This window comes from Hippopotamus amphibius, chromosome 3, assembly GCF_030028045.1.
Source record: "Hippopotamus amphibius kiboko isolate mHipAmp2 chromosome 3, mHipAmp2.hap2, whole genome shotgun sequence".
NCBI lineage: Eukaryota > Metazoa > Chordata > Mammalia > Artiodactyla > Hippopotamidae > Hippopotamus > Hippopotamus amphibius.
The window spans coordinates 81602667-81628908 of NC_080188.1; the positions used below are offsets into that span (position 1 = coordinate 81602667).

General features: G+C 38.0%; 1 protein-coding gene across 3 annotated transcripts; it reads right to left on the reverse strand.

The window, feature by feature from the left end:
• LOC130849167 (S-phase kinase-associated protein 1-like) lies at window positions 1-26124 on the reverse strand. Of its 3 annotated transcripts, none has more exons than XM_057727839.1 (4): window positions 25988-26124; window positions 25427-25523; window positions 22875-22997; window positions 1-2424 (listed from the first exon to the last, which is right to left on the reverse strand). In XM_057727839.1, the coding sequence occupies exon 4, from the start codon at window positions 2308-2310 to the stop codon at window positions 1912-1914; it is 399 nt and encodes a 132-aa protein (XP_057583822.1). In that variant the 5' UTR covers window positions 2311-2424; window positions 22875-22997; window positions 25427-25523; window positions 25988-26124; the 3' UTR covers window positions 1-1911. The 3 variants fall into 3 exon arrangements, 1 of the variants encoding a protein (XP_057583822.1); XR_009052694.1 differs by lacking the exon at window positions 1-2424 and adding an exon at window positions 6860-6977; XR_009052695.1 differs by lacking the exons at window positions 1-2424; window positions 25988-26124 and adding exons at window positions 6860-6977; window positions 25686-25788.
• Between the last annotated feature and the right edge of the window lie 118 nt (window positions 26125-26242).

Consider the following 26242-nt stretch of genomic DNA (forward strand, 5'->3'; position numbering starts at 1 on the left):
ATGATGCTATTTTTAGTAGCATAGTACAGTTGTGTACTGTAAATTAAGGAAGTGCATTTCAAGTTAGGAATCACTGATCTGATTCACAAATCCCATTAAAGTAAAATCATACAGGTTTTTGATAAGTGGAGAAAAAGAGGTTTCAAATTTGTTTCTTTCCTTTCAAACAGGAAGAATCATTTTATTGAGAGTCAGAAGACCTGAACTCTGGACATGGTACTGCTCTATGGTATGACCTCACACCAGTCATCAGTTCCTATATCTTGGTTAGTGCTTTGTGAAAGGAAGGGGTTGGACCAAGATTTCTTTCAGATTTCAAAGTTTCTGATTCTATGAATTTCCTACTGTTCCCAGTCTCTTCTCTGATAATCTCAATTTAAAAGTGTAAGAAATTGTCGAGCAGGGCCGCATAGGCAGATTAAGTGTGCATCTGGAATCTGGTCTGTTGTTATACTTGGGAGTTTCCTTCCTTCCCTCCTTCCTTCCTTTTTCTTTCTTTCTTCCTTTTCTCTTCCTTTCTTTTTAGTTTTTATTTTATTTTATTTATTTACTCATTTTTCAGCCTCACCACGCATTATGCGGGATCTTACTTCCCCACCAGGGATTCAACCTGCACCCCCTGCAACTGGAAGTGCAATAGCTTAACCACTGGACCACCAGGGAAATTCCTAATTCGTCTTTTTTTAAGACAATTTTTTTAGGCAGTTTTAGGTTTACAATAAAATTGAGAGAAATATACAGAGATTTCCCATATACCCCTTACCCCCACACATGCATTTCCTCTCCTATTATCAGTATCACTCACTAGATGGTACATTTTTTACCATGAATGAACCTCCACTGACACATTATAATCACCTAAAGTCCATAGTTTACCTTAGGGTTCAATCTTGACTTTGAACATTCTATGAGTTTGGACAAAAGTTTAATTACATATCTATCATTATAATATCATACAGAGTATTTTCACTGCCCTAAAATCATTAATTTTTTAAAGAAAACAAATACTTTTTAAATTATAAAATGCAAAATCTTTACGATAGATTCAAATATTTCAGAAATGTATAATTTATCAAATAAAAGTCTACCATAACCACTCCTAGAAGAAATCTGTTTTTGCACAAACCTCTAGATTTTAAATGCACATTTTAACCCACATATTAATTCTAACCTAACCTAATGTTTAATGAGCACCTATTATGTACTCAGATTATATAAAACTCATATAAATATTAATTTAGAGGAATGCAATTGCATTTCATCCAATACATGCAATTCAAGCCACTTTCTTTTTTCACATAATGAGGAATCTTGGAATATTGCATGATTTTCTGTTGCCGCTTGAATGGATTACTGGGTTGTTTTCAATTTTCATCATTATGAATAAACTTTCAGTAACTATTCTGTGCTTATATCTTTGCACACTTGTAAAAATATTTCTCTAAAATAGATTCTTCGAAATGGAATTGCTGAATTAAAGGGTATACATATATTTAAAATTATAATCATAAAACAATTTTTCTGTTACATTAATGTACACTTCCTTAATTTTGTGTAAGGCTGAGCATCTTTTCTTTCTTTCTTTTTTTTCTATAGAGAACCCACAAAGCAAAGAAAAAAGAACTTTTGATCACACTAGAAGAAATGGAGCCATAAGTTTGGAATCTGTACTGAAACTACACATGCAATGAGGACAACATTCTGCTAATACATCTGATTTGCTGCTGCATTTGTCGACTGTTTTTCTAGTATTAACAATTATAAACAAAGCAGTGCAACTAGTATTTGGAACAATCCTTACAGTGTTACAGCGTCAGACACAAAATTTCACTTCTCCTCACACCACTGGTTCTCTTTGCGTACCTGGGCTTCCTCTTCTTCAGTAAAATCATTTTTGATATTGAATGTCTTTCAAATCTCCTCAGGAGTTTTCCCCTTGATCATATTGGCAACAGTCTTGCAGATAACATCAAGCAAACCTTTGATGTCTAAGTAGTTTGCAGCCAATGTAAGCTCGAAAAGTGTTCCTTGGTCAGCTTTCAGGATTTCTTGATCCCAAACAAGGGTGTCATCTGTTTGCTTTCCTTTGTTCTCATCATCCTCAGGAGGAGGAGGACCATCCTTGTGGTGGGTGCCCCACTGAGTGACCTTTTCTAATATTGCTGCATTAACATTTGGCAAGGGGACTGGACCATCATCTCCTTCATCATCCATTCCCAAATCTTCCAACATGGCCTTGATAGTCACAGATTGTTTTGCAATTTCAACATCAACTTTGAATATCTCCCCATCAGAACTCTGCAACTTCATTGAGGGCGTGGTGCTAGGTCTCAAGGAGATGACAGGCCGGAGGCTCTGAGCATCTTTTCATAAATTCATTTGTACTTCTTTCATGATTCATATCTATGGGATTCTCATCTGCACCTAATAAGGAATGGTGACAAATTTAATAAATGGAAAATTTAATTGGAACTTAAATTCCTAAAATGTCTCCCTTTTTACAAGTCCTACTTAAAAAAAGAGGCAGAGACTGCAGTCTCTGAATAACTTACACTTTGTTCCTTTTTGTTGTTGTTTTTTAATAAATTTATTTATTTACTTATTCATTGGCTGCACTGGGTCTTCATTGCTGCACGTGGGCTTTCTCTAGTTGGGGCGAGCAGGGGCTACTCTGTTGCGGTGCACGGGCTTCTCATTGTGGTGGCTTCTCTTGCTGTGGAGCACAGGCGGGCTTCAGTAGTTGTGGCATACAGGCTTATTTGCTCCTCGTTATGTGGACTCTTCCCTGACCAGGGATTGAACCCATGTCCCCTGCCTTGGCAGGCAGATTCTTAACCACTGCACCACCAGGGAAGTCCCTCACTTTGTTCCTTTTTTGAAATCTCTTTGACAGTTTGAAAATAAATTGGCTGAAGCAGATTAAATATGAGTGCTAATTTTGACTCCCCCCCAGTCAGTAGCAATAGAAAGGTTATTACTTTAATTGTACCCTTCACCTCCTCAAGGACATTTAGAGAGATCTCTAGAGGTAGTTAAGTTATTATTTCAATGCAGAGAGCAGCACTTCAAGAAAAACAAATGTGGTGTAAATCACGGGGAAAATATTTCAAAGTGTAAAATGTGAGTTTGGATATGATTCATCATCATTGATTATTCATATTTTTCTATATAAGTCTTACCTTGAGTCTGAATATATTTCTAGAATTAAAGTTTTGTTACAGTGACAGAACCTAAGTAGATGGAAAATTGAATTGCTTTTTTATTGAGATATAATTTACATATCATACAATTCAGTAATTTTTAGTATATTCAGAGTTATGCACCATCACCATTACCTAACTTGAGAACACTTTTATTGCCCCATAAAAAATCCCACATCCATTAGCAGTCACCATTCATTCCTCCTCTGTCTCTTCACAGTCCTTGGCAACCACTAATCTATTTTTCAACTCTATGACTTTACCTGTCCTGGAAATGCCATATAAATAGAATCACACAATTGGGGACTTTTGTGTCTGGTTTCTTTCACTTAACATAATGTTTTCAAGATTCATCCATGTGTAGCCTGTATCAATACTTCATTCATTTCACAACCTGTCTTAGACACATCGGGGTGCTATAACAAAATAGACTGGGTGGCTGAAACAATAGACACTTATTTCTCATAGCTCTGGAGAATGTGAAGTCCAAGATTAAGGTGCTAGAAGCTCTGGTTCTTGGTAAGGGCCATCTTCCTGGCTAGCAGTCAGCCACCTTTAGTGGAAAGAGGATGCTCTAGTGTCTCTTTGTTTTCTTGTAAGGGCACTAATCCCATCATGGGGCCTCCACTCTCATGACTTCATCTAAACCTGGTTACCTCCCAAAGGCCTCACTGCCTAATATCATCACATTAGGGGTGAGAGCTTCAACATATGAGTTTGGTGGGGCTGAGGGGGTGGGTACACAAATGTTCAGTGCATAACACGACTCAATAATATTCTATTGTATGGAAATACCACATTTTGTTTATCCATTTATTAGTTGACAGGCTTTTGGGTTGTTTCCACTTTTTGGCTATTATGAATAATGCTGCTATGAACACTTGTGTACAAGTTTTGTGTGGACACATGATTTCAGTTCTCTTGGGTATATACCTAGGCATGGAATTGCTAGCTCATATAATATCTCTATGTTTAACCATTTGAGGAATTTCCAATCTGATTTCTCAAGTGGCTGCACCATTTTACAATCATACCAGCAATATATTGTCTGTGATTTCTCCAAATCTTCACCAACACTTATTACTGTCTGTCTTTTTCATTATAACTATCCATCCTGGTGGGTGTGAATTGGTATTTCATTGTGGTTTTCATTTGTATTTCCCTAATGATTAATGATGTTGAGTGTTTTTTCATGTGCTCACTGGTCATCTGCATATCTTCTTTAGAGAAATGTCTATGTGAATTCTTTGCCCATTTTTAATTGGGTTATTTGTCTTTTTGTTATTGAATGTAAGAGCTCTTTATATATTCTGGATACAAATCCCTTATCTAATATGTGATTTACAGGTATTTTCTTACATTCTTTGGGTTGTCTTTTTATTTTCTTGATAGTGTCTTTTGAAGTATAAAATTTTTTAAATAAAAAGCAATGATAAATTGCTTTTTAGAAAAGCCTTTGGAGATCTGGATCCAGAATAATGTTTTTCTAACACATAATAAAAGTTTCATAGAATTATATAGCAGGTAGAAAAGTAATTCAGGGGTGTATTATAAGAAGGACAAGAGAACCTAATTGATAATTAATTAAAAGGAAAAATATTCTGATGGGTAGGAAATTAAACTTCACATTATTAATATACAAGAACAGAGACTTTGTAATATATTTTGACTTCTTTTCATATGTGTAAATGCACATAAAGCAGATTGCAAGGAGTTATTTTACAAACACAAGCCAGAGAAAAATCTGCGCTTACCCCTAAATCTACTAAATGGAACTGAAGCAAAACCAGGGTTGATTACTCACTTTAATGGGTTCATGTCTATAAATGACAAATGGCTATATTAAAGAAGTTATTAACTTTATATACTGAACTATCACTAACGATATTTTAATTAACAAAAGTTGCTCTTGAAATAAAGCTTTCTGGTTAATTTCTCTTCTCTCTTTGGAATCTTTGGTAGTTAAAAAAACTAAAATTCAATATATATGTGAAACTTTTACAACAGTTCATGCAGAGCATTCAAAGGTAACAGCTTATAAATTCTTAACTCAAGAAAAAAAATGGGCATAAGAAACTATGAACCACTACTGTAGTCACTACTGGTCTAAAACTTTTCCAATGTACTTTGGGCTATTCATTTCCTTTTTGTAAATACATTTTACCATGCTTTAAAGAAACATGAAGACACAGCAAGACACAGAAGGAATGGATAAAGAATTCAGGTAGGCAGTTGAGGTTTAAACAACAGGGGAGCTGGTGAAGGTAAAGTTGGAAGAAGTCTCTTTAACGTGCGTCAGTAACACAGGCAAGAAGAAAGAATATAAAGTCAGAAACCTAGTCAAGCAGTGTAGTCAAAAGAGTTCGGAACTTACGCAGAGCTTAAGTAACAGATACAGGCACAAACAGTACACAGCATCTTGATATCTGGGAACTTTTATATGCTTCCTGTTATGGAAAGAATTAAATTAAATGTGGCCTGGGTCTGCAATGGAGGTCAGTGGAGTACTTGGCTGAAGGGAAGAGTATAGCAGGTTTTGACATAAATTAATCCTGACAAGACATTGAGGGCTGGGTACCTGGAATAGTTTCTAAAAGTTTTAGAGTTTCTAAAAAATTTGAAGCTATGTACATTCTCTAAGTATGCTGGAAAATATGGGATGAGTTGAAGAAAGCATTTTACCAGCATTTGGGGAAAATCAGTGTTACCAAGTAGCACTAACATTCATTAGTACAGTTTGAATGATTTGTCTGTAAATAATTAATAAAACCCATTCACACTGTGAATAATACACAGACAATAAGGAAATTTATCATGGCATATAACAAGGAAGTTCAGAGGTAGGGCAAGGTTGATAGACACCATTGCATAACAATGTAGTGAAGGATCCAAAGCTCTTCCAACTTTTACTCTGTCATCCTTTAGACAGAGCTTCATCCTTCAGGTAACAGCTTCATCCTTGGGCAAGAGAAAGATGACAGCAAAAATTCTTGGTATCATAACCCAGACATGCCAACATCCAGAGAGAGAAGCCCACTCTTAGGAGTGAGGAAGTGTATCTAAGGACCCTGGCACAAGTGGTCACACGCCTAATTTGGAACCATTACTGACAACGGAATAGAATAACCATGATTGGTTTAGTCTGGTCATCTAGAATGGATTAAATGTCAGTCAACTATTTATACTAGGATTTTGCTTTTGTTGGGATTTCCTCAGTTTCCCCTTAAATTGTAAATTATTATAAGTATTGAGTGATATCACTCAAGAGCTACTACTTCATCTTTTTGCTCGTTTTGGTAAAGAACTCTTTTCTTCTCCTAAGCCATGAACTGTAACTGAGGTTCTACTGTCCTGTGATGACTTAGAAGGAAACAGATACCTGAGTACTTGGCTTGTAAACCAAATTTATAAAGTGATGAAAAATGTCTGGGAGAAGAATGAATTCACATTAACTATGGCATACGCATGTAGACAGTCTAATCACATGTACGTCAGTATGGTTGACGTTTAGAAATAATGGTACAAACACTTACTACTGACCTCAAGGGAGCAGGGGGTATGAGAGGGGACACTGTGACCTGTCTTAATCCCAGAAAGACAGGTAGTTACATCATACAATGACCCCTCTCTAGCATCACGATAAAGACTACCCGGACGAAGCAATCCGGGGGTGATCAGCAGCAATTTCAGGGACAGAGTCACAGTGTACCTGTCCATCAGCAGGCCTTGGTGAACTGTGCCACAGAGGCAGCAGGGGAGGGCCTCTACCTTTCGCTCCTAAAAGAAGTGAAGAGGTTAAAGAAGTTCAAGTCTCTCGCCAAAGATCACTATTTCCAGGCACCTAAATTCGTTAGCAGTTTTGTGTCTTCATTCCTAGCAGGCCAAAGGTATTGACAGAGCTGTCAGCTATTAAATAGTGCAAAATTCCTGAATGAAAGCACCCAAAAGAATTTTTTAAAGGGAGGTTATTTTTTTTTACATGTGTTAAAGGGGAAAATCTCTGAAATTCTCAGGTGAAAGAAAAATACAATGAAATGTAAGGACTCATTTTTTCCCCCTGATAACTCTAATTGATTTCATTAGATAAATTTTGATACTTACAGCAGTGGTATTCAAGCTTTTCTGATCATAATGCACAGTAAGAAACATATTTTACATGGTGATCCAGCACTCACACACCACTTTATATTTTCTACAACTGAAACAAAACTCATAAAACAAACTTCCTAAGTACATGCTGGTCCTATTCCATTTTATTTAAAAACAAGTGCTGATTGACACTCACTAAATTAATTCCATGACCTACTAATGGGTCTGACCTGCAGTTTGAAAAACATTGTTCTAAGGTAAATGGATAAGGAAGCCCTGGTTCCTTAATACAAATCACCTCTCTGCTCCTCCACAACAGGCAGTGGGTGGGGGGGGGGGAAGGAGACCATCGGTGGACAATGGTGAGAAGTGCTGGGCTGCTGAACCCCCAACTTCCATTCCCCCTTTTAGCCTGTAAGGTAGACAGAGCTCTTCTCTTAACTCTCTGTGGCCTAGTTAATTTAAATAAGATTTTACCAAAGGCTGAGGAATGACAGGAGGGAAGTGAATAAGAGTAACATTAGCCTGGGGGCTTCATAGATGGCGCAGTGGTTGAGAATCCGCCTGCCAATGCAGGGGACACGGGTTCGAGCCCTGCTCCAGGAAGATCCCACATGCCGCGGAGCAACTAAGCCCGTGCGCCACAACTATTGAGCCTGTGCTTTAGAGCCCATCAGCCACAACTATTGAGCCCATGTGCTGCAACTACTGAAGCCCACACACCTAGAGCCCGTGCTCCGCAACAAGAGAAGCCACGGCAATGAGGAGCCTGCGCACCACAACGAAGAGTAGCCCCCACTCACTGCAACTAAAAAGAGAGCCCACAGACAGCAAAAAAGACCCAACACAGCCAATAAAATAAATAAATAATTAATTAATTAAAAAAAAAAGAGTAACATTAGCCTGGAAGATCTTTTGTTAAGATAAGACTCACTCATATTCAGCTTTGGTGCCTACGCCTGGCTGCCTCCAAGCTGCAGAGGCCATTTTTTCTTTTCCTTTCAGGAAGGCCCTGGAAATGAATTCTCAAGAAAACAAAAGAGTTAACTCCCAACCAAATACCTCCAGTTGCCCCTCCTGGCCATCTAGCCTCTGGTTTCCTGTTTCAATTCCCATCTCTTCTCTGATACTTAGCACAGTAAAGGCCAGCTCCTTAGTGGAGGCCCTCACCCCCAACCTCAGGAGCATGACCTTGCCATGTGGCTTTATCCTTCTGGTACGATAATGCAACAGTTTTAACGTTCTTGGAAGAGGTGTACATAGTCTTTTTGTGAGTTCCCAAAGGACTGATTACAATAAATATGTTCAAACATCCAGAAAGCAGGTATGTTTACCCTAGCCCTTCTGAAAGAAGACTATGATAAGCTCAGGTGGAATAGACACATGATTAGAGCAGCAAAAAACCATGCTTCTCAATTTTAACTTTTCTTTCCCCCCCTTCCTGAGAGTACAGGCTTTGGAGTCAGGTGTGAAGTCCAGCTCACCGTACCTTGAAGGACAGGTTTCTTGTTCTCTCTGAATCCCAGTTCACTCATCCATAAAATGGACCTAAGTAGTACTCACTTCACTAGTTTGCAAGAAGGGATTAAGTGAGCTAATTAGGAAACATGTATGATTCAGTTAGTTAATGATCAGTACATGGTAGCTGCCTCTTATCTTAGGCCAGCTGGATATAGACTAAAAAAACAAATTTTGTAAACTCCTTGCTTAACAAAAGAAAATCTTAGGCTGCCTAGTATTTCCTGGTCTGATGTTTCTTTGGGGAAGCTCTAGACATGCCTGTATCTAGAAGGGTACTGCTATATATATTCTGGTCTGCTATCTCCTGCTATAACAGAAATCTGATTGTAGGTGCAGTGGATATGTGGAATCTAATAAAAGGGTTACAAATGAACTTATTTACAAAACAGAAGTAGAACCACGGATATAGAAAACAAACATGGTTACCAGGGAATAAGGGGGCGGGATGGGATAAATTGGGAGATTGGGACTGACATATACACACTCCTATATGTAAAACAGAGAACTAGTAAGAACCTGCTGTACAGCACAAGGAACCCTACCAATACTCTGTAATGGCCTATATGGGAAAAGCGTCTAAAAAAAAAAAGAGTGGATATATGTATATGTATAACAGATTCATTTTGCTGTACACCCGAAACTAACACAGCATTGTAAATCAACTACACTCCATAAAAATTAAAAAAAAAAGACAAAAGGGAAAATACAGGCTTTCATATGTTTCTTTTTCTTTAATATTTTTTTTTTAAATTTTTGTCTGCGTTGGGTCTTTGTTGCTGCACGCGGGCTTTGTCTAGTTGTGGCGAAGTGGGCTTCTCTTTGTTGCAGTGCATGGGCTTAGTGTGGTGGTATCTCTTGTTGAGGGGCACAGGCTCTAGGCTTCAATAGATGCAGCACACAGGCTCAGCAGTTGTGGCACATGGGCTTAGTTGGTCCGCAGCATGTGGGATCTTAGTACCCCGACCAGGTATCAAACCCATGTCCCCTGCATTGGCAGGTGGATTCTTAACCATTCTTTCCATTCCTACTATGCCCAATTTAGCGTCACAGGGGCTGAGACCACTACAAGAGGCCTTGTGCCTTCAGTCCATCTCCGTCCTATCAAATTTGTGATGCCAGATGGATTTCCTAAAGCAGAGTCTGACTGTGCCACTTCATTGCTGAATAAATGACCTCGGCTCCCCACAACCTACCAAAGGAAACCTGAACTGTATTATTTTGGTATTTGGCATACTATAATATATGAAGTAAAAGGCTCTAACTTGCTTTTGTCTTGTGAAATAAAACTCATATTCTATTTTATGCAAGAAAAGAAAAATTTAAGCATAAAAAGTTTTCTCTGCCCTTTGGCCTCTTCTCTCCCCTCTACTGTGATTGTGTATCTGCATCATGCATTGACTAAACCTCCCGCATCAGCAGAAATACCTGCTCAACCATAAAGAGCAACATTCTCCTAGCATCACTCCTTAAAAGATAACATTCCTTCTTGATCTTGTAAGGGACCACTCTTGACTTGCAGATCTGGATTGTGTAAGCTGTCAATAATACATCATTTAATTTATAGCCCTCTGCCTCTAAAAAATTTACGTAACTGTCATTTGATCTCTAATGGGTAGAACAGTTCTTGGAGCTTTCTGTGAAGCTGTTTCTGGGTTATAATCCTCAATTTGGCTCAAATAAAATTTTTCATTTCTTTCTTAGATCGACTGATCAATTTTCAGTTTTGTTTTAAACATTAAAAAATCCATTTTTGTTGTTGAAGTCACATTGCTTTTTTTATATTTGAAAAGTTTTATTTCTTAAACTGGATGGTAGGTATATGTGCTTTGTTTTTATTATTATTGTTGTGGTAAAATACACATAACCAAAAAATTTACCATTAGTGATGTTTAGTGTATTCACAATTTGTACAACCATCACCACTATCTAGTTCCTGAATATTTGCATCAACCTGAAAGGAAATCCTGTACCCATTAAACAGTTATTCCTTGTTTCCCTCTCCCCCCACCTCTTACCCTAGGGAACCATTAACCTGTTTTATGTCTTTAAGGATATCCCAACTCTGGTTATTTCAATAAATGGAATCATATAATATTTGACCTTTTGTGTCTCTATTGTTTCACTTAGGATAACATTCACAAGATTCCTCTATGTTGTGGCATGCACCATTTTTTTGGGGGGGGGGGCAGAAGAATGTTGTACTGTATGGATATACCATCTTTTGTTTATCCATTTATCTGTTGATGAACATGTGAGTTATTTCCACCTCCTGGCTATTGTGAACAGTGCTGCTATGAACATTTGTGAGCAGGTTTTTGTTTGTACACCTATTTTGATTCTCTATATACAAGATCATGTCATCTGTGAATATGGTTTTACTTATTTCCTTTCCAATCTGGATTTCTTTCATTTCTTTTTCATGCTTAATTCTCCTGCTAGAACCTCTAGCATAGTGTTGAGTAGAAGTAGCAAGAGTGGACATCCTTGTCTTATTTCTGATCTTAGGGGAAAATCATACAGTCTTTTACCATTAAGTATACTGTTGGCTGTAAGCTTTTCATAGCACTCTTATCAGGTTGAGGAACTTTCCTTCTATTACTAGTTTATTAAGTGTTTCTATCATGAAAAGGTGTTGGATTTTTGTCAATGCTTTTTCTCCTTGTATTGAGATGATCATGTGTTATTTGCTTTTTTTTATTGAAGTATAGTTGATTTACGTTTTGTTAATTTCTGCTGTACAGCAAAGTGATTCAGTTATACATACATATTCTTTTTCATATTCTTTTCCATTATGGTTTATCACAGGATATTGGATATAGTTCCCCACGCTATACAGTAGGACCTTGTTGTTTATCCACTCTATATATAATAGTTTGTATCTGTTAATCCCATACTCTCAGTCCATCCCTCTCCCACCTCTCCTCTCCCTTGGCAACCCACAAGTCTGTTCTCTATGCTGTGTCATTCTGTTTTATAGATGAGTTCATTTGTGTCATATTTTAGATTCCACATATAAGTGATATATGGTATTTGTCTTCCTCGTTCTGACTTACTTTGGTTAGTATGATAGTCTCTAGGTCCATCCATGTTGCTGCAAATGGCATTATTTCATTCTTTCTTATGGCTGAGCAATATTCCATTATACATAAATACCACATCTTCTTTATCCATTCATCTGTTGATGGACACTTAGGTTGTTTCCATGTCTTGGCTATTGTAAATAGTGCTGCCATGAACATTGGGGTGCATGTACCTTTTCAAATTAGAGATTTCGTCTTTTCTAGGTATATGCCCAGGAGTGGGATTGCTGGATCATATGGCAACTCAACTCTATTTTTAGTTTTTTAATGAACCTCCACACTGTTTTCCTTAGTGGCTGCCTCAATTTACATTCCCACCAACAATGTAGGAGGAGTCCCTTTTCTCTACACCCTCTACAGCATCTATTATTTGTAGACTTTTTGATCATGGCCACTCAGACTGGTGTGAGGTGATATCTCGTAGTTTTGATTTGCATTTCTTTAATAATTAGTGATGTTGAGCATCTTTTCATGTGCCTGTTGGCCATTTGTATGTCTTCTTTGGAGAAATGTCTATTTAGGTCTTCTGCCCATTTTTGATTGGGTTGTTTTTTGTTATTGAGTTGTATGAGCTGTTTGTATATTTTGGAAATTAAGCTGTTGCTGATGGCATCGTTTGTAAATATTTTCTCCCAGTCCATAGGTTGTCATTTTGTTTTGTTTTGTTTTTTTAATTTATCTTATTTTTTATTTTATTTTTCATTTTACTATTTTTTTTTTTTTTTTTTTGCTGCATTGGGTCTTTGTTGCTGCACACAGGCTCTTCGTTGCAGTGTGCGGGCTTCTTATTGTGGTGGCTTCTCTTGTTGCGGAGCATGGGCTCTAGATGCACAGGCTCAGTAGTTGTGGTGCATGGGCTTAGTTGCTTCTCGGCATGTGGTATCTTCCTAGACCAGGGATCAAACCAGTGTCCCCTGCATTGGCAAGTGGATTCTTAACCACTGCGCCACCAGGGAAGTCCTAGGTTTTTCCTTTTAATTGTGCTGATATGGTATTTTACATTTATTGATTTGGGGGAATAAACCAATCTCACATTCCTGAAATATATCCCATTTTGTCATGATGTATAATTCTTTATATGTTATTGAATTTGATTTGCTGGTATTTTGTTGAAGATTTTTGTATTCATATTCATAAGAGATACTGGGTTTTAGTTTTCTTTTTGTAATAGCTTTGTCTAGTTTTAATAATCAGGGTGATACTGGCCTCACAGGATGAACTAGGAAGTGTTCCCTCATCTTCTATCTTTTGTAAGAGTTTGTGTTGAATTGGTACTAAATCTTCTTTAAATGTTCAGTAGAATACATCAGGGAAGCCATCTGGGCCTTGGCTTTTCTTTGTGAGTAGACTTTTTATTACTAATTTAATATGTTTGTTTTGGGTCTAGTAAGATTGTCTGTTTCTTTTTTTCTTTTTTTTTTCCTTTTTTTTTGCCTGCGTTGGGTCTTTGTTGCTGTGTGCTGGCTTTCTCCAGTTCTGGTGAGCAGGGGCTACCCTTCCCCTGTGTGCAGGCTTCTCATTGCAGTGGCTTCTCTTATTTTGGGGCATGGGTTCTAGGTGCACAGGCTTCAGTAGTTGTGGTGCATGGGCTCAGTAGTTGTGGCTTGTGGCTCTAGAGCACAGGCATAGTAGTTGTGGCACACAGGCTTAGTTGCTCCGTGGTATATGGGATGTTCAGGACTAGGGCTTGAACTTGTGTCCCCTACACTGGCAGGTGGATTCTTTTTTTTTTTTTTAAAAGAACTTTTATTGAGATACAGTTGACATACAATAAACTGCATATATTAGCGTACAATTTAGTATTTTTTTTCTTATTAGTAATGTATATATGGCAATCCCAATCTCCCAATTCTTCCCCCCTCAACCCTCCCCACTTTCCCCACTTGGTGTCCATATGTTTGCTCTCTACATCTGTGTCTCTATTTCTGCCTTGCAAACTGGTTGATTTGTACCATTTTTCTATATCCTGCATATGTGTTAATATACAATATTTGTTTTTCTCTTTCTGACTCACTTCATTCTGTATGACAGTCTCTAGGTCCATCCATGTCTCTACAAATGTCTCAGTTTCATTCCTTTTTACAGCTAAGTAATATTCCATTGTAAATATGTACCACATCTTTTTTATCCATTCATCTGTTGATGGACATTTAGGTTGCTTCCATGTCCTGGCTATTGTAAATAGTGCTGCAATGAACATTGGAGTGCATGTGCCTTTTTGAATTATGGTGTTCTCTGGGTATATGCCCAATAGTGGGATTGCTGGGTCATATGGTAATTCCATTTTTAGTTTTTCAAGCAATCTCCATAGTGGCTGTATCAATTTACATTCCTACCAACAGTGCAAGAGCGTTCCCTTTTCTCCACACCCTCGCTAGCATTTACTGTTTGTAGATTTTCTGAGGATGCCCATTCTAACTGGTGTGAGGTGATACCTCATTGTAGTTTTGATTTGCATTTCTCTAATAATTAGTGATGTTGAGCAGCTTTTCATGTGCCTCTTGGCCATCCGTATATCTTCTTTGGAGAAATGCCTATTTAGGTCTTCTGCCCATTTTTTGACTGGGTTGTTTGTTTTTTGATATTGAGCTGGATAAACTGTTTATATATTTTGGAGATTAATCCTTTGTCTGTTGATTCATTTGCAAATATTTTCTCCCATTCTGAGGGTTGTCATTTTGTCTTGCTTATGCTGTGCAGAGCTTTGAAGTTTCATTAGGTCCCACTTATTTATTTTTGTTTTTATTTCCATTACTCTAGGGCATGGATCAAAAAAAATCTGCTGTGATTTATGTTGAAGAGTGTTCTTCCTATGTTTTCCTCTAGGAGTTTTATAGTGTCTGGCCTTACATTTAGGTCTTTTATCCATTTTGAGTTTATTTTTGTGTATGGTGTTAGGAGTGTTCTAATTTCATTCTTTTACATGTAGCTGTCCAGTTTTCCCAGCACCACTTACTGAGGAGGCTGCCTTTTCTCCATTGTATATCCTTGCCTCCTTTGTCACAGATTAGTTGACCATAGTTTATCTCTGGGCTTTCTATCCTGTTCCATTGATCTATATTTCTGTTTTTGTGCCAGTACCATACTGTCTTGATCACTGTAGCCTTGTAGTATAGCTTGAAGTCAGGAATCCTGATTCGGCAGGTGGATTCTTAACCACTGTGCCACCAGGGAAGTCTGTCTGTTTCTTTTTGAGTCAGTTTTGGTAGTTACTGTCTTTACAGGAATCTGTCCATTTCCTCTAACTTATCTAATTTATCTAATTTATTGGCTTACAATTGTTCATACAATTATTCCTTTACCATCCTTTTTATTTCTGTAAGGCCAGCAATTATATCCCCTATTTCAATTCTGATTCTAGCAAGTTGAGCCTTTAAAATTTTTTCTTTAAAATTTTTTTTCAGTCTAGCTAAAGATTTGTCAGTTTTGTTCCTCTTGTCAAAGGACTAGCTTTTTTTCCCCATTTGTTTTCTCTATTGTTTTTTATTCTCTATTTTATTAATTTCCTCCCAATCTTCATTATTTTTTTCCTTGCTTGCCTAAGATTTAATTTGTTCCTCCTTTTCCAGTGTGTTAAGGTAGAAGGTTAAGTTATTGATTAAAGATCTTTCTTCTTTTTTAATACCGGCATTTTCAGCTATAAACTGCCTTCTAAGTGCTGCTTTAGCTATATTCCATAAGTTTTGGCATGTTGCTGTTGTTTCATTTTCATTTTTCTGAAAATATTTTTTAATTTCCCTCTTGCTTTCTTCTTTGACCCTTTGGATATTTAGGAGTGTGTTTTTTAATATAAAAATACTTGTGTGTTTCCCCATATTCTTTCTTTTATTGATTTCTAATTTCATTCCTTTCTTTTGTGAAATAAAATTCCTATTTTTTGACAAGAAAAACTTAAACAAAATTTTCTCTGCCCTTTGGCCTCCTCTCTGCTTACACTGTGCATTGTGTATCTGCATTTTGCATCAACCAAACCTTTCCCATTGGCAGAAATTTCGACTCAAACATAAAGAGCAACATTCTCCTAAAATAACTCCTTAACGATAACATTCTTTCTTGATAAGAGGTCACAGTCAGATCTGGATTATATAAACTGTCAATAATACATCATTTGATGTACAGTCCTCTGTCACAAAAAATTTTTATACAACTGTGTCTTAACTTCTAATTAGCAGAACAGTTCTCAGAACTTTCTGGGATATTCTTCCCAAGTTATAATCCTCAAATTTTATTCGAATAAAATTTTCCATTTCTTTTCTTAGATCAACTGATTTTTGTTGACACTTTGAGAACATATTTTGTATTATTTTTATCCTCTTAAATGTACTGAGGCTTGTTTTGTGGCTTAGCATATGGTCTACCCTGGAGAACCTCCTATATGCATATTTGAGAAGACTGTGTATTCTGCTGTTGTTGGGTGGAGTGCTCTATAGATGTCTATTAGATCTAGTTGCTTTATAGAATCATTCAAGTCTTCTGTTTCTTTATTGGTCTTCTATCTAGTTGTTTTATCCATTTTTGAAAATGGAGTATAGAAGTCTCCAATTATTATTATAGAACTGTCTATTTTCCCCTTCATTTCTGTCAGTTTTTGCTTTATGTATTTTGATAATCTGTTGTTGCATGCATGTATGTTTACAATTATCTTAGCTTCCTGATATAGATTGATCCATCTATTATTATGAACTACCCTTTTTCATCTCTAATAACATTTTTTGTTAACAGACTTTAAGTCTATTTTGTCTTATATTAGTCACTCTAGTTTCTTTTGCTGTTTGCATTATATAACCTCTTCTATTCTTTTACTTTCTATTATTTGTATTTTTGAATATAAAGTGTGTCTCCTGCAGACAGTATATAGTTGAATGTTTTTAAAAAAATCTAGTCTGACAATGTCTGCCTTTTGACTGGATTGGTTAATCCATTCACACGTAATGTTACCGGACTGCACTTACATTTGTCATTTTTGTGTCCTATGTGTATCATGTGCTTTTTATTTCTCTATTTTTTAGTGCACACACAAAAGGAGTGTGTGTGTTTCAAGAGGGGTAACCTGAGTTGTTCCCTATCCAGTATATGTGGGGTTTTCAACCCAATATTGAATACAGTGCTATAGATATAGGTGATGAATACAGTAGTCTTGCCAAGTGGTTCTTAAAATGTAGAGCAAGACCAGCAGAGGCAACATCACCTCAGGAATTTCCTAGAGGAAAAAAAGTTAATCTCTGTAATCAGACTTGGGTTTGAATCCCAGCTCTACATTAATAGATGTATGATTTGGGGCAAGGCACTAAACCACTGAGTCTTGTTTCCTCATTTAATAATCCTATCTTACAGTGTTGTTATGAAGGCTGTAAGAGATTAAGTGAGATAAATAACTCTACTACCAGGTCAGGACACCTACAATGTTAATTTTCTTTCTCACTGCTATAACATAACAAAAGCTTCTACATGTTTTCTATGTATTTTCAGTATAACTACCAGCAGCTTAAATAACTTAAACCATTTCTCATTTTAGCAATTATTGAGGAGTAAAAATGCAGAAATAGGAATAGGAATAGAAAACATGAGGTTGTGCGGTAGGTTAGCAGAGAAAACGAGAAATTCAGCCTGTGCTCATCTTTCAAGATGCCCAGAAAAATTAGGTGGCAATTTAAATTCCACTTTGGATGCTGACGTACACTCAAGGTCTGAAATCATAGCAATTTTTAGAAAAATCACTGTTTCTCTGTATTTTTCTTAATACTTTTACTGAGAGCATGGCAATAATCCTGCAAAATAGATAGGGCAGGCATTACTATCTCCATTTTGCAGGGACCTAAAGCTCAGAGGGATTAAGTGCCTTGCCTGTGATTACAAGACTAGTTGGTAGGGAAGCTGGGATTGAAGCTACGTCAGTTAATTGCAAATTACATAGTTATCACAGATTTTGAGACGTCTCAAAATAAGGGACGTACTGAGAGGATAAAGGTCATACTATTGAATGAATAAATATCTGATTTACAAGTAAAAATCTTGTTACGATGAATGTCATTGTAGAAATCCTATTTAAGAGGATGTTCATGCTGTATGCAATACAGATTTCAGAAGCTGAGGGTAGGAAGTGTGTATCTGGATATTTATTCTGACCAAAAGTTTAAACAACATGCATAATGTTTCTTTTTTTGGCCATACCACAGGGCTTGTGAGAATCTTAGTTCCCCACCCAGGGATCTAACCTGGGCCCCTTGAAGTGAAAGCGCCAAGTCTTAACCACTGGACTGCCAGGTAATTCCCCACAACATGTATAATGTTTCTAAAGTCCTCATAATTTGCCTTACTATACATGGACTTTATGGTGGTACATATATTGCTGTTTTACTGTACCATTTGAAGGTGTCACTGAGTAAAATCTGTGTACAGGTTAGGTCATGTGTAAGTATACAGAACTACAATACTCAGTCTCCTCAGCATGCTAGACCATGAGATTCTTGAGGGCAGAGCCTCTGTTTTATATCCCCTGGTTTCATAGTATCTACCACTAATGAATGAATGAATACATAAATGTGTGAGTGAATGCATTTACTTTAAAATCATTCTCTGTTTACTTCCCTCTTGTCAAAAGCACCTTTCTCTTTTTCTGACCCATGGGGTCAGAAATAGACCTATTCTGTCCTGTTAGTCAAAAATATTTCCACCTAACCACCTCACACCGTTCAAAATGGTCATCATTAAAAAGTCTACAAATAACAAATGCTGGAGAGGGTGTAGAGAGAGAGAACCCTTCTACACTGTTGGTGGGAATGTAAGTTGGTGCAGCCACTACAGAAAACAATATGCAGGTTCCTCAAAAAGCTAAAAATAGGGTTGCCATAGGAGCCAGCAATACCACTCCTGGGCATATACCTGGACAAAACTATAATTCGAAAAAAATACATGCAACCCTATGTTCATAGCAGCACTATTCACAATAGCCAAGACATGGAAACAACATAAATGTCCATCAGCAGAGGAATGGATAAAGAAGATGTGGTACATATACACAATGGAATACTACTCAGCCATAAAAAGAATGAAATAATGCCATCTGCAGCAACATGAATGGACCTAGAGGTTATCATACTAAGCAAAGTCAGTCAGAGAAAGACAAATACAATATGATATCACTTATATATGGAATCTAAAATATGACACAAACAAAATTATCTAATAAAACAGAAACAGACTCACAGATGTAGAGAATAGACTTGTGGTTGCAGAAGGGGAGGAGGGGTGGGAGAGGAATGGATTGAGAGTATGGGATTAGCAGATGCAAACTCATATATAGAATGGATAAACAACAAGGTCCTACAGCACAGGGAACTATATTCAATATCCTGTGATAAACCATAATGGAAAAGAATACAAAAATGTAAATCAGAGTTCAATAAAATAAATTTAAAAACAAACAAAATATTTCTACTTAGGCCCAGACTAAATTCCTTTCAGAACTAAGATCCTTTCTTCCCTGTACCACTGGTTCATCTCTTACATGACAGCTCAAAATGACTCAGTCATTTGGACCCTATGTTGGAGTCCTCTGAACGGCTCACTTAAATCTGCTCACCAGCACTTTCATTATCCCCCTCAGTTCTTATGACCCAAGTTTCTGATCAAAATCAGCCCACTCAAGATTCCTTCTGGCGTTCCCTATTTCCAAGCTTTTTATTTCTGCAGCACCTTTCACGCACTCATTATAGTGCTCCACATTTTAATAATGAATGAGTAGCCAGTTAAGTGCAAAAAAAAAAAAAAAAAAGAAAAGAAAAGAAAGTCTACAGAATTGTTTGATTTTTTGGCTGTGCTTATTTTTTGAAAATAGTTTACAAGTAAGGCATTCTTCCTTTTTTGAAAAGTAATAGGATTTTTGGTGGGCATGTGACTACAGAGCTAAGGTCTACATTTCCCAGCCTCTCTTATAGCTAAGCACATCAAAGTGATATGAGCAGAGTGGATATACAGAACTTATAGATGGTGGGAATTCCCTGGCTGTCCAGTGGTTAGGACTCCGCGCTGTCACTGCCGAGGGCCCTGGGGTGGAACTAAGATCCTACAAGCCGCACAACATGGCCAAAAAACGAAGAACTTGTAGATGGCATTCTGCAAGGAAAGGAACAAGTCTTCCTCTTTGCTTTTCCCTCTTCCTGCTGGATTAAATGTTAACTTTTCATCTTGGGCTACATAGACAAGAGCAACACATCATGGATGGCAGAATAATAGGACGGATGAAAGCTTGAAATCTAAATCCCCAATATCACGGAGCCTAGGCATCAGCCCTGGCCTGTATATACTGGGACTGCCACATGAGTAACAAATAACTTCTGCCTTGTTTATGCCACTATTACTGAAGTCTTGTTACGGTTTCTGAATCAAGATTTGCTTAACACCCTGTGCAATCTAAGTGAGTGGCACTCCCAGGAGTTGTACAACACGACGGCCTTGAACTCAACTTCCAACTAACAGAGTAAGGTGAAGACAAATTCAGAAAGATTAAAAACTTTTCTGAAGTCAAACTATGTGACAAGGTGAGATAGAACCCAAACATACATGATACTAAATAGTGACAATACTAGATTCTATCCTAAATTTCCACTTTGTGATATGTTGTCCAGAAGAAAAGTTCCACTACTTATACTCTTATAGTATAAGGGAAGTCGTTTCAATTCCCACCTAAAACCAGCAGCACTGGCTGTATGGGTATGCAAAAAAAAAAAAAAAGTGAGTGTCCCTAGGATGTGTGCTGTTCTTAGTGACAGCAATGGTAATAAGGTACCCTGCTTGATTGTACTACTATACTTCTGTAATGACACTACTATCACTGTGTGCAGATGTAATCTCAATTTTTCTTTGCAGTTCTTTTGATTTGCTTCCTGGACAAGTTCCTTCTTGTCCCATCTGCCATCCACAGCAAACCACACAGGCAGAGTGAGGCAGGGGAAACGACTCCAATAAGGGCAACCCCTGACATTTAACAAGGTTGAGGATAGGGAGCTGTTGAGTGAGTGGACAGCTGAGAAAAAGCTACAGAGTACATCTGACATTTATTTTGGAGAGAGAGAGAAAAAGAGAGTTAACAGTTACTGAGTGTCTACTACAGGCTAATCCCTGTGCTAGGCTTCCAATGTATACTGTGTCATTTAAACTTGACAATAACCACTGGAGGTAGGTATTATTCCCACTTACCAGTGAGAAAACAAAGGCTATAATATAAAGTCACGTAGCAGGTGACAGAGCAATGACTTGAAACCAGGTCTGGCTTCAAAATCCATGTTCTTTCCACTATACCTTATGGCCTCTAAACTTTTTAAAGTCCTTTCAAAAACTTTGTTTTCTCATTTTCAGATACATCATCTCCCCTATATAACTCTAAAGAGCATCCTGGCACTTCCAGAAATTTTCCAGGCCTTTCATGTGTTCAGCATACAGCACTCAGGGAACCCAGCTGATCCTTTGTTGCAGTGCACCAAAATGTGCCAGTTGGCAACAAGATAAGGAACTTAAGCCAGAATGCAAATCACAGTACTACTTCCTCAGTAGACAAAGTTTTACTATGGAAAAAAACAGTCAAGTGAACTAAACAGTGTGTTCAGTGTCGTAACTGATTTCATTCTCTCAAAAGCTCCTTATCTCATTGCCAGCTGATCATAGTTTGTTGACCTATACTGTTCTGTCTCTGTGCTTTGGGAGAAAATAGAGTACACTTGCATAATCCCATCTGGAACACCTCTACAATGAGAATTCATGATATATACCATTTTCACTCTATAAACAGAAAACAGGAGAAAAGCTAAATTTCCAAAGAAAATGTGTAATCTGATATAAAGTAAAAATATTACTCAGGATTCATCCATTAACTGAGTCATTTCATTTATTCATTCGTTCAAGACTAGTATACAAAGAGAGATATTTAGGACAGTCTCCGCCTTCTTCCCAGAAGGGGATAGGGTAGGTAAGAACCAATTTAAAAAAAATCATTATAGTAAAATGTGATTATCCTTGATTCCTTTTTTTCTTCCCACATCAAGTCATCAGCAAATTCTTTTGGCTCTTATCTTCAAAATATAACCAGAATTTTCACTACATCCTTCCACCTAGGGCAAGCACACTTCACAAGTCCACAGGATGTCATTTGCATTTTATTTATTTATTTCTTTATTTAGCTACATCAGGTCTTAGTTGCAGCACATGAGCTCCAGAGTGCATGGCTCAGTAGTTGCAGCGCTCAGACTTAGTTGTCCCAGGGCATGTGGGATCTTAGTTCCCCGACCAGGGATGGAACCCATGTCACTCGACCACCAGAGAAGTCCTGTGATTTGCATTTCAGTCTCCATGAATACTGTCCTGTTTCCACAGCTCTCCACCCTCTGCACCTCCTCCTCTATCTCCCTAGACCGAGCTACCATCATCTCCTTTAACTTCTTGCTTCTACGCTTGCCCTACCACACTGTATTCCCCAGTCAGCTGCCAGGGGCACTCCACTGCTCAACAGCCTCCAATGGCTTCTCATCCCACACAGAAAAAACACAGTCCTTACTGTAGCCTGCAAGCCCCACCTTATCTGAGGTAGGTAACAGGGTCGTTCTCTAAAAATGACAGGGGATAGGCTGAGTTGGGGATAGGAACAGCATGGTAAGCAATTGGAATAGTTACATACTGAGAGGAACAGGAAGGGGAGCTGACAGGTAAAAGGACTGTCAGGGGCGCAAGACCCAAACGAGATGTGATACCACTAACTTCTAATACTTCCAGCCTGAAATGTGTAGTTTTTCTCTAACCACGCCACAGGGGTGAGAGTAGGGGTAAACGTAAAGGTAGAGAAAAATGCATGTTAGTTTTTGCTGCAAATTCTCCCAACACTTAATGACTTAACAAACGTTTATGATTTCTCAAGAGTCTGTGTCAGCTGGGTGGTTCTGTTCTGGGCCGGCTCAGTTGTATTAAATGGTCTAGGATGGCCTTTTTCAAATACCTGATGGTTGGTAGACTGGTCCTTCTGGAGAGACCTCAGCTGGGCCTTGTTACTTCTGCTTCAAATGACCTGTCCTTCTCCAGCAGGCTACCTCAGGCTTCATCACCTAGTGAGCTCAGGGTTCTAAAGAGTAGAAAGAGCAAGAATCTTTTAAGCCATTGCTCAAGTCATAGTGGCCAACGTCCCTTGTCTAAAGCAAGAAACACTATCAAGCCCAGAGTCAGTGTGAGAGGGAACAACACAAGGTCACAGATAAAGGGAGGAGTGAAAAAACTGGGGGAAATACTACCATAGAAGGTTAACTGCACATTGAACTAGGCTCAGGGTTTTCTGGGCAGGGTCAGAGAAGGTTAAGGCAGGAAGAAAGTACAGAGTTTCGGTGGAAAAGTATGTTGTTCACATGAACAACCATGGGCTGCAGCTGAGAAGAAAAGAAATGAGATCGGGGGTGTTTGCAGACCTGGAGAAAATGATGTTACCACAATTTTGGAACTCATTCCAACATGGGGCCGGGGGAGTGGCATTCCCACACCAACAAGCAATTCTTGGACAACAGATGGCTGTCCTACAATTTAACTCAATTCTCAGTTCGACAGGTTAAGGGCACAGTCTTATAAGACTGCCCACCCCCTTCAGATTTTAATTACAGCTATGCTTACTGGCTTTAAATCTATATTGAAGATGCCTGAAAGAACAAGGAACAACGAAGTGACATAAATTGAACACATGAAACCTATATGATGTTATAAAGCAATGTAACCTCAATAAAAAAAAAACTTTAAAAAAAGTGACAGAAACTGAAAAAGAACTAAATGGAACTTTTAGAAATAAAAAACATAGCAATCAAAATTCAAAACAATCACTGGATGGACTTAATAGATTAGTCACAGATGGAAAGAAAATTAATAAAATGATATTGACACCTTTCTAAGTTTGATGTATTGTGACATTTTTCTTTTTCATCTTATTCTATCTGAATTTTGAAATTCCTAGATGGTCGAGACCCAATAAACTGATTTCACACCTCCCATGCTATCTTTTATTCAACATAATTTAATTAAAACTGATGGACTGCACTACTTAATGTAACAGTGTAAAGGAAATAACACTTTTATTTTAAAAAAGCTTTCATTACAAGACAAAGTTGAGGACTGAAATTTGTACCTCTGACAAATCCCGTAGGTGCTGTTTCTAGATAAACTAGATGCAGAATAAACTAGATGCAGCTGACTTCATTAATGCCTCCCCTGTGGCCCTTTCACTCTTGGGCAGAAAGAGGAATCAGAGTAGGAAGAAAGTAAGTTCAGTTTTCATTCTGACTTGGGGGTCAATAATACTTTGCATTGAGAAATTTTTAAACTAGTGAAGTGTCACCTATGAAGTAAACTTAGTCAAGGTAACTGTAAGTATAGAATTTATACAGTGTATGAGACTCAATATTACATTTGGAAGGACTAATTGATTTCCACTGGTTACTAGTATTTACTAATTTGTGATGAGACAAGAAAATAAGGTCTAAAGAGTTTTTCATAAAGCTGATTTATTTATTTAAAAGGACTGACTTTTTAGAGGATATGTTCTTTATTTTTATTTTGGGGGTCAAAATGTAATTTTTAAATGAAATGAGGCTGATAGAAAATGGCAGTTGTTTTTGGTTTTCTTTCATAGATTGTTGAAATTTTTAAATTGCTGTCACGTTGATACCCAAAATCATTTTGAAAATCTAGACTGACCCGCAAAGTTCAAAAGACTGCGAATACCACCAATGTTGTCTACTATGATTTATTCATCCAACAAATATTATGAGGGCCCACTAAGTGTTAAGAAATGTGCACAAATAAGAAAATGATTGCACTGTGTGCTCTTCTGCTTACAGTGAGAAAGGGACACGTTTATCAGTAGTTACTAACAAGTAGTGTTTGGTCTTCTGGGAGCAGGTGTGAGGGAAAGCCTGTTTATCTGAGGAATCAACCTCTCCGTGAAAGAAGAAATGAACCCGAGCTGTCTTGAAAATGCACAGGTATTTGCCTGCTGAAGAGGGAAAAGAAATGAAGGCAAGAGAAAACTTAGTCTAAGGAATTTTAAATAGTTCTAGATGGCCACAGTTGGTGTATCCACTAAAGACTAAGATAAGGTGAGGATGAAAAGGGAGGTAACTCAAGATAAGAGGTTTTGTAGGCTCAGCTAAGGACTTCGATTTTTTTAAAAATAATTGTGATAAAAAACACAACACAAAATTTACCATTTTAACCATTTTAAAGAGTACAGTTCAGTAGTGTTAGGTATATTCACACTGTTGTGAAATAAGAACTGTGACTATCCTATAAGCAACTGAGATGAATGGAATGGAAAGATTTTAGGCTAGGATCGGAGATTTAGGAAGACTGTTTTAGACAGTGAGGGTCACAGGAGGTAAGGGATGTTAGGCTAGAAGGACTGGAAGGGATTAAAGGACTTAAAGGCTTGTGGGAGTGATGTGAGTCGGGTAGGTTTCTGGCTTGGTCTCAGGGTGTTTTGCCAGACGGGAAGTTAGAGAAGGGAACTCAACATACCACTGGCTGAGTACCAAGCGTGTACGGGCCAGCTTTCCAGGGACTGCACACTTGAAGCTAAAAGGCCACATCTAGCCAGGATGTATTTCGTTTTCCCCTGCAATTAAAAAAAAATTTTTTTTTCTTGAAATATCAAAGTATCTGGGAACACTGGAACCATAGTCCCTCAGAGAAACAATGAGCAGAACTCACCCCATTAAAAGAACGAAAAACCAAAACCAAAACCAAAAAACACTTTATTAACGTATAAGACACTTACAGAAAAGTACACAAGTAAGTGTTCAGCTTGACGGATATTCCAAAGCGAACGCACTCCACTAACCAGCACCCTTATCAACAGGCAGAACATTACCAATATCTCCGAAGTTACACTTATTTAATCCTAACAATCTTACGAGGTAGATGACACTACTGTTTCCATTTTCAACACGAGGAAACTGAAGCATAGACAGGTCACACGGCTAAATACTGAAACTACTTTATGAACCTAGACCTGCTGTCTGATCCTAAAGCCCACGCTCTTGAGAAGAAACAGGCTTGAAGGTGAGACGGTGAATTCACCTTCCAATGATGCTGCGTGGGCGTCCTCTACCACGGAAATCTACTTTCGGGCGTCAGAGTCACGGGAACAACATGTAAGCAGGAGCCCGCACCTAAAGCTGCCAACGCTAGCGTCTCCAGAGCGCGGTCACCCAGCGAGCGGCCCGGGGCGTGCTGCTTAGCCTCCCCACACATGGGGGCGCTGTCGCAGCCACAGTCAGAGGCCGGCCTCTCTCGGTTGTCGCGATATTCTTGAGCCTGGAAGAACGTAAGGCC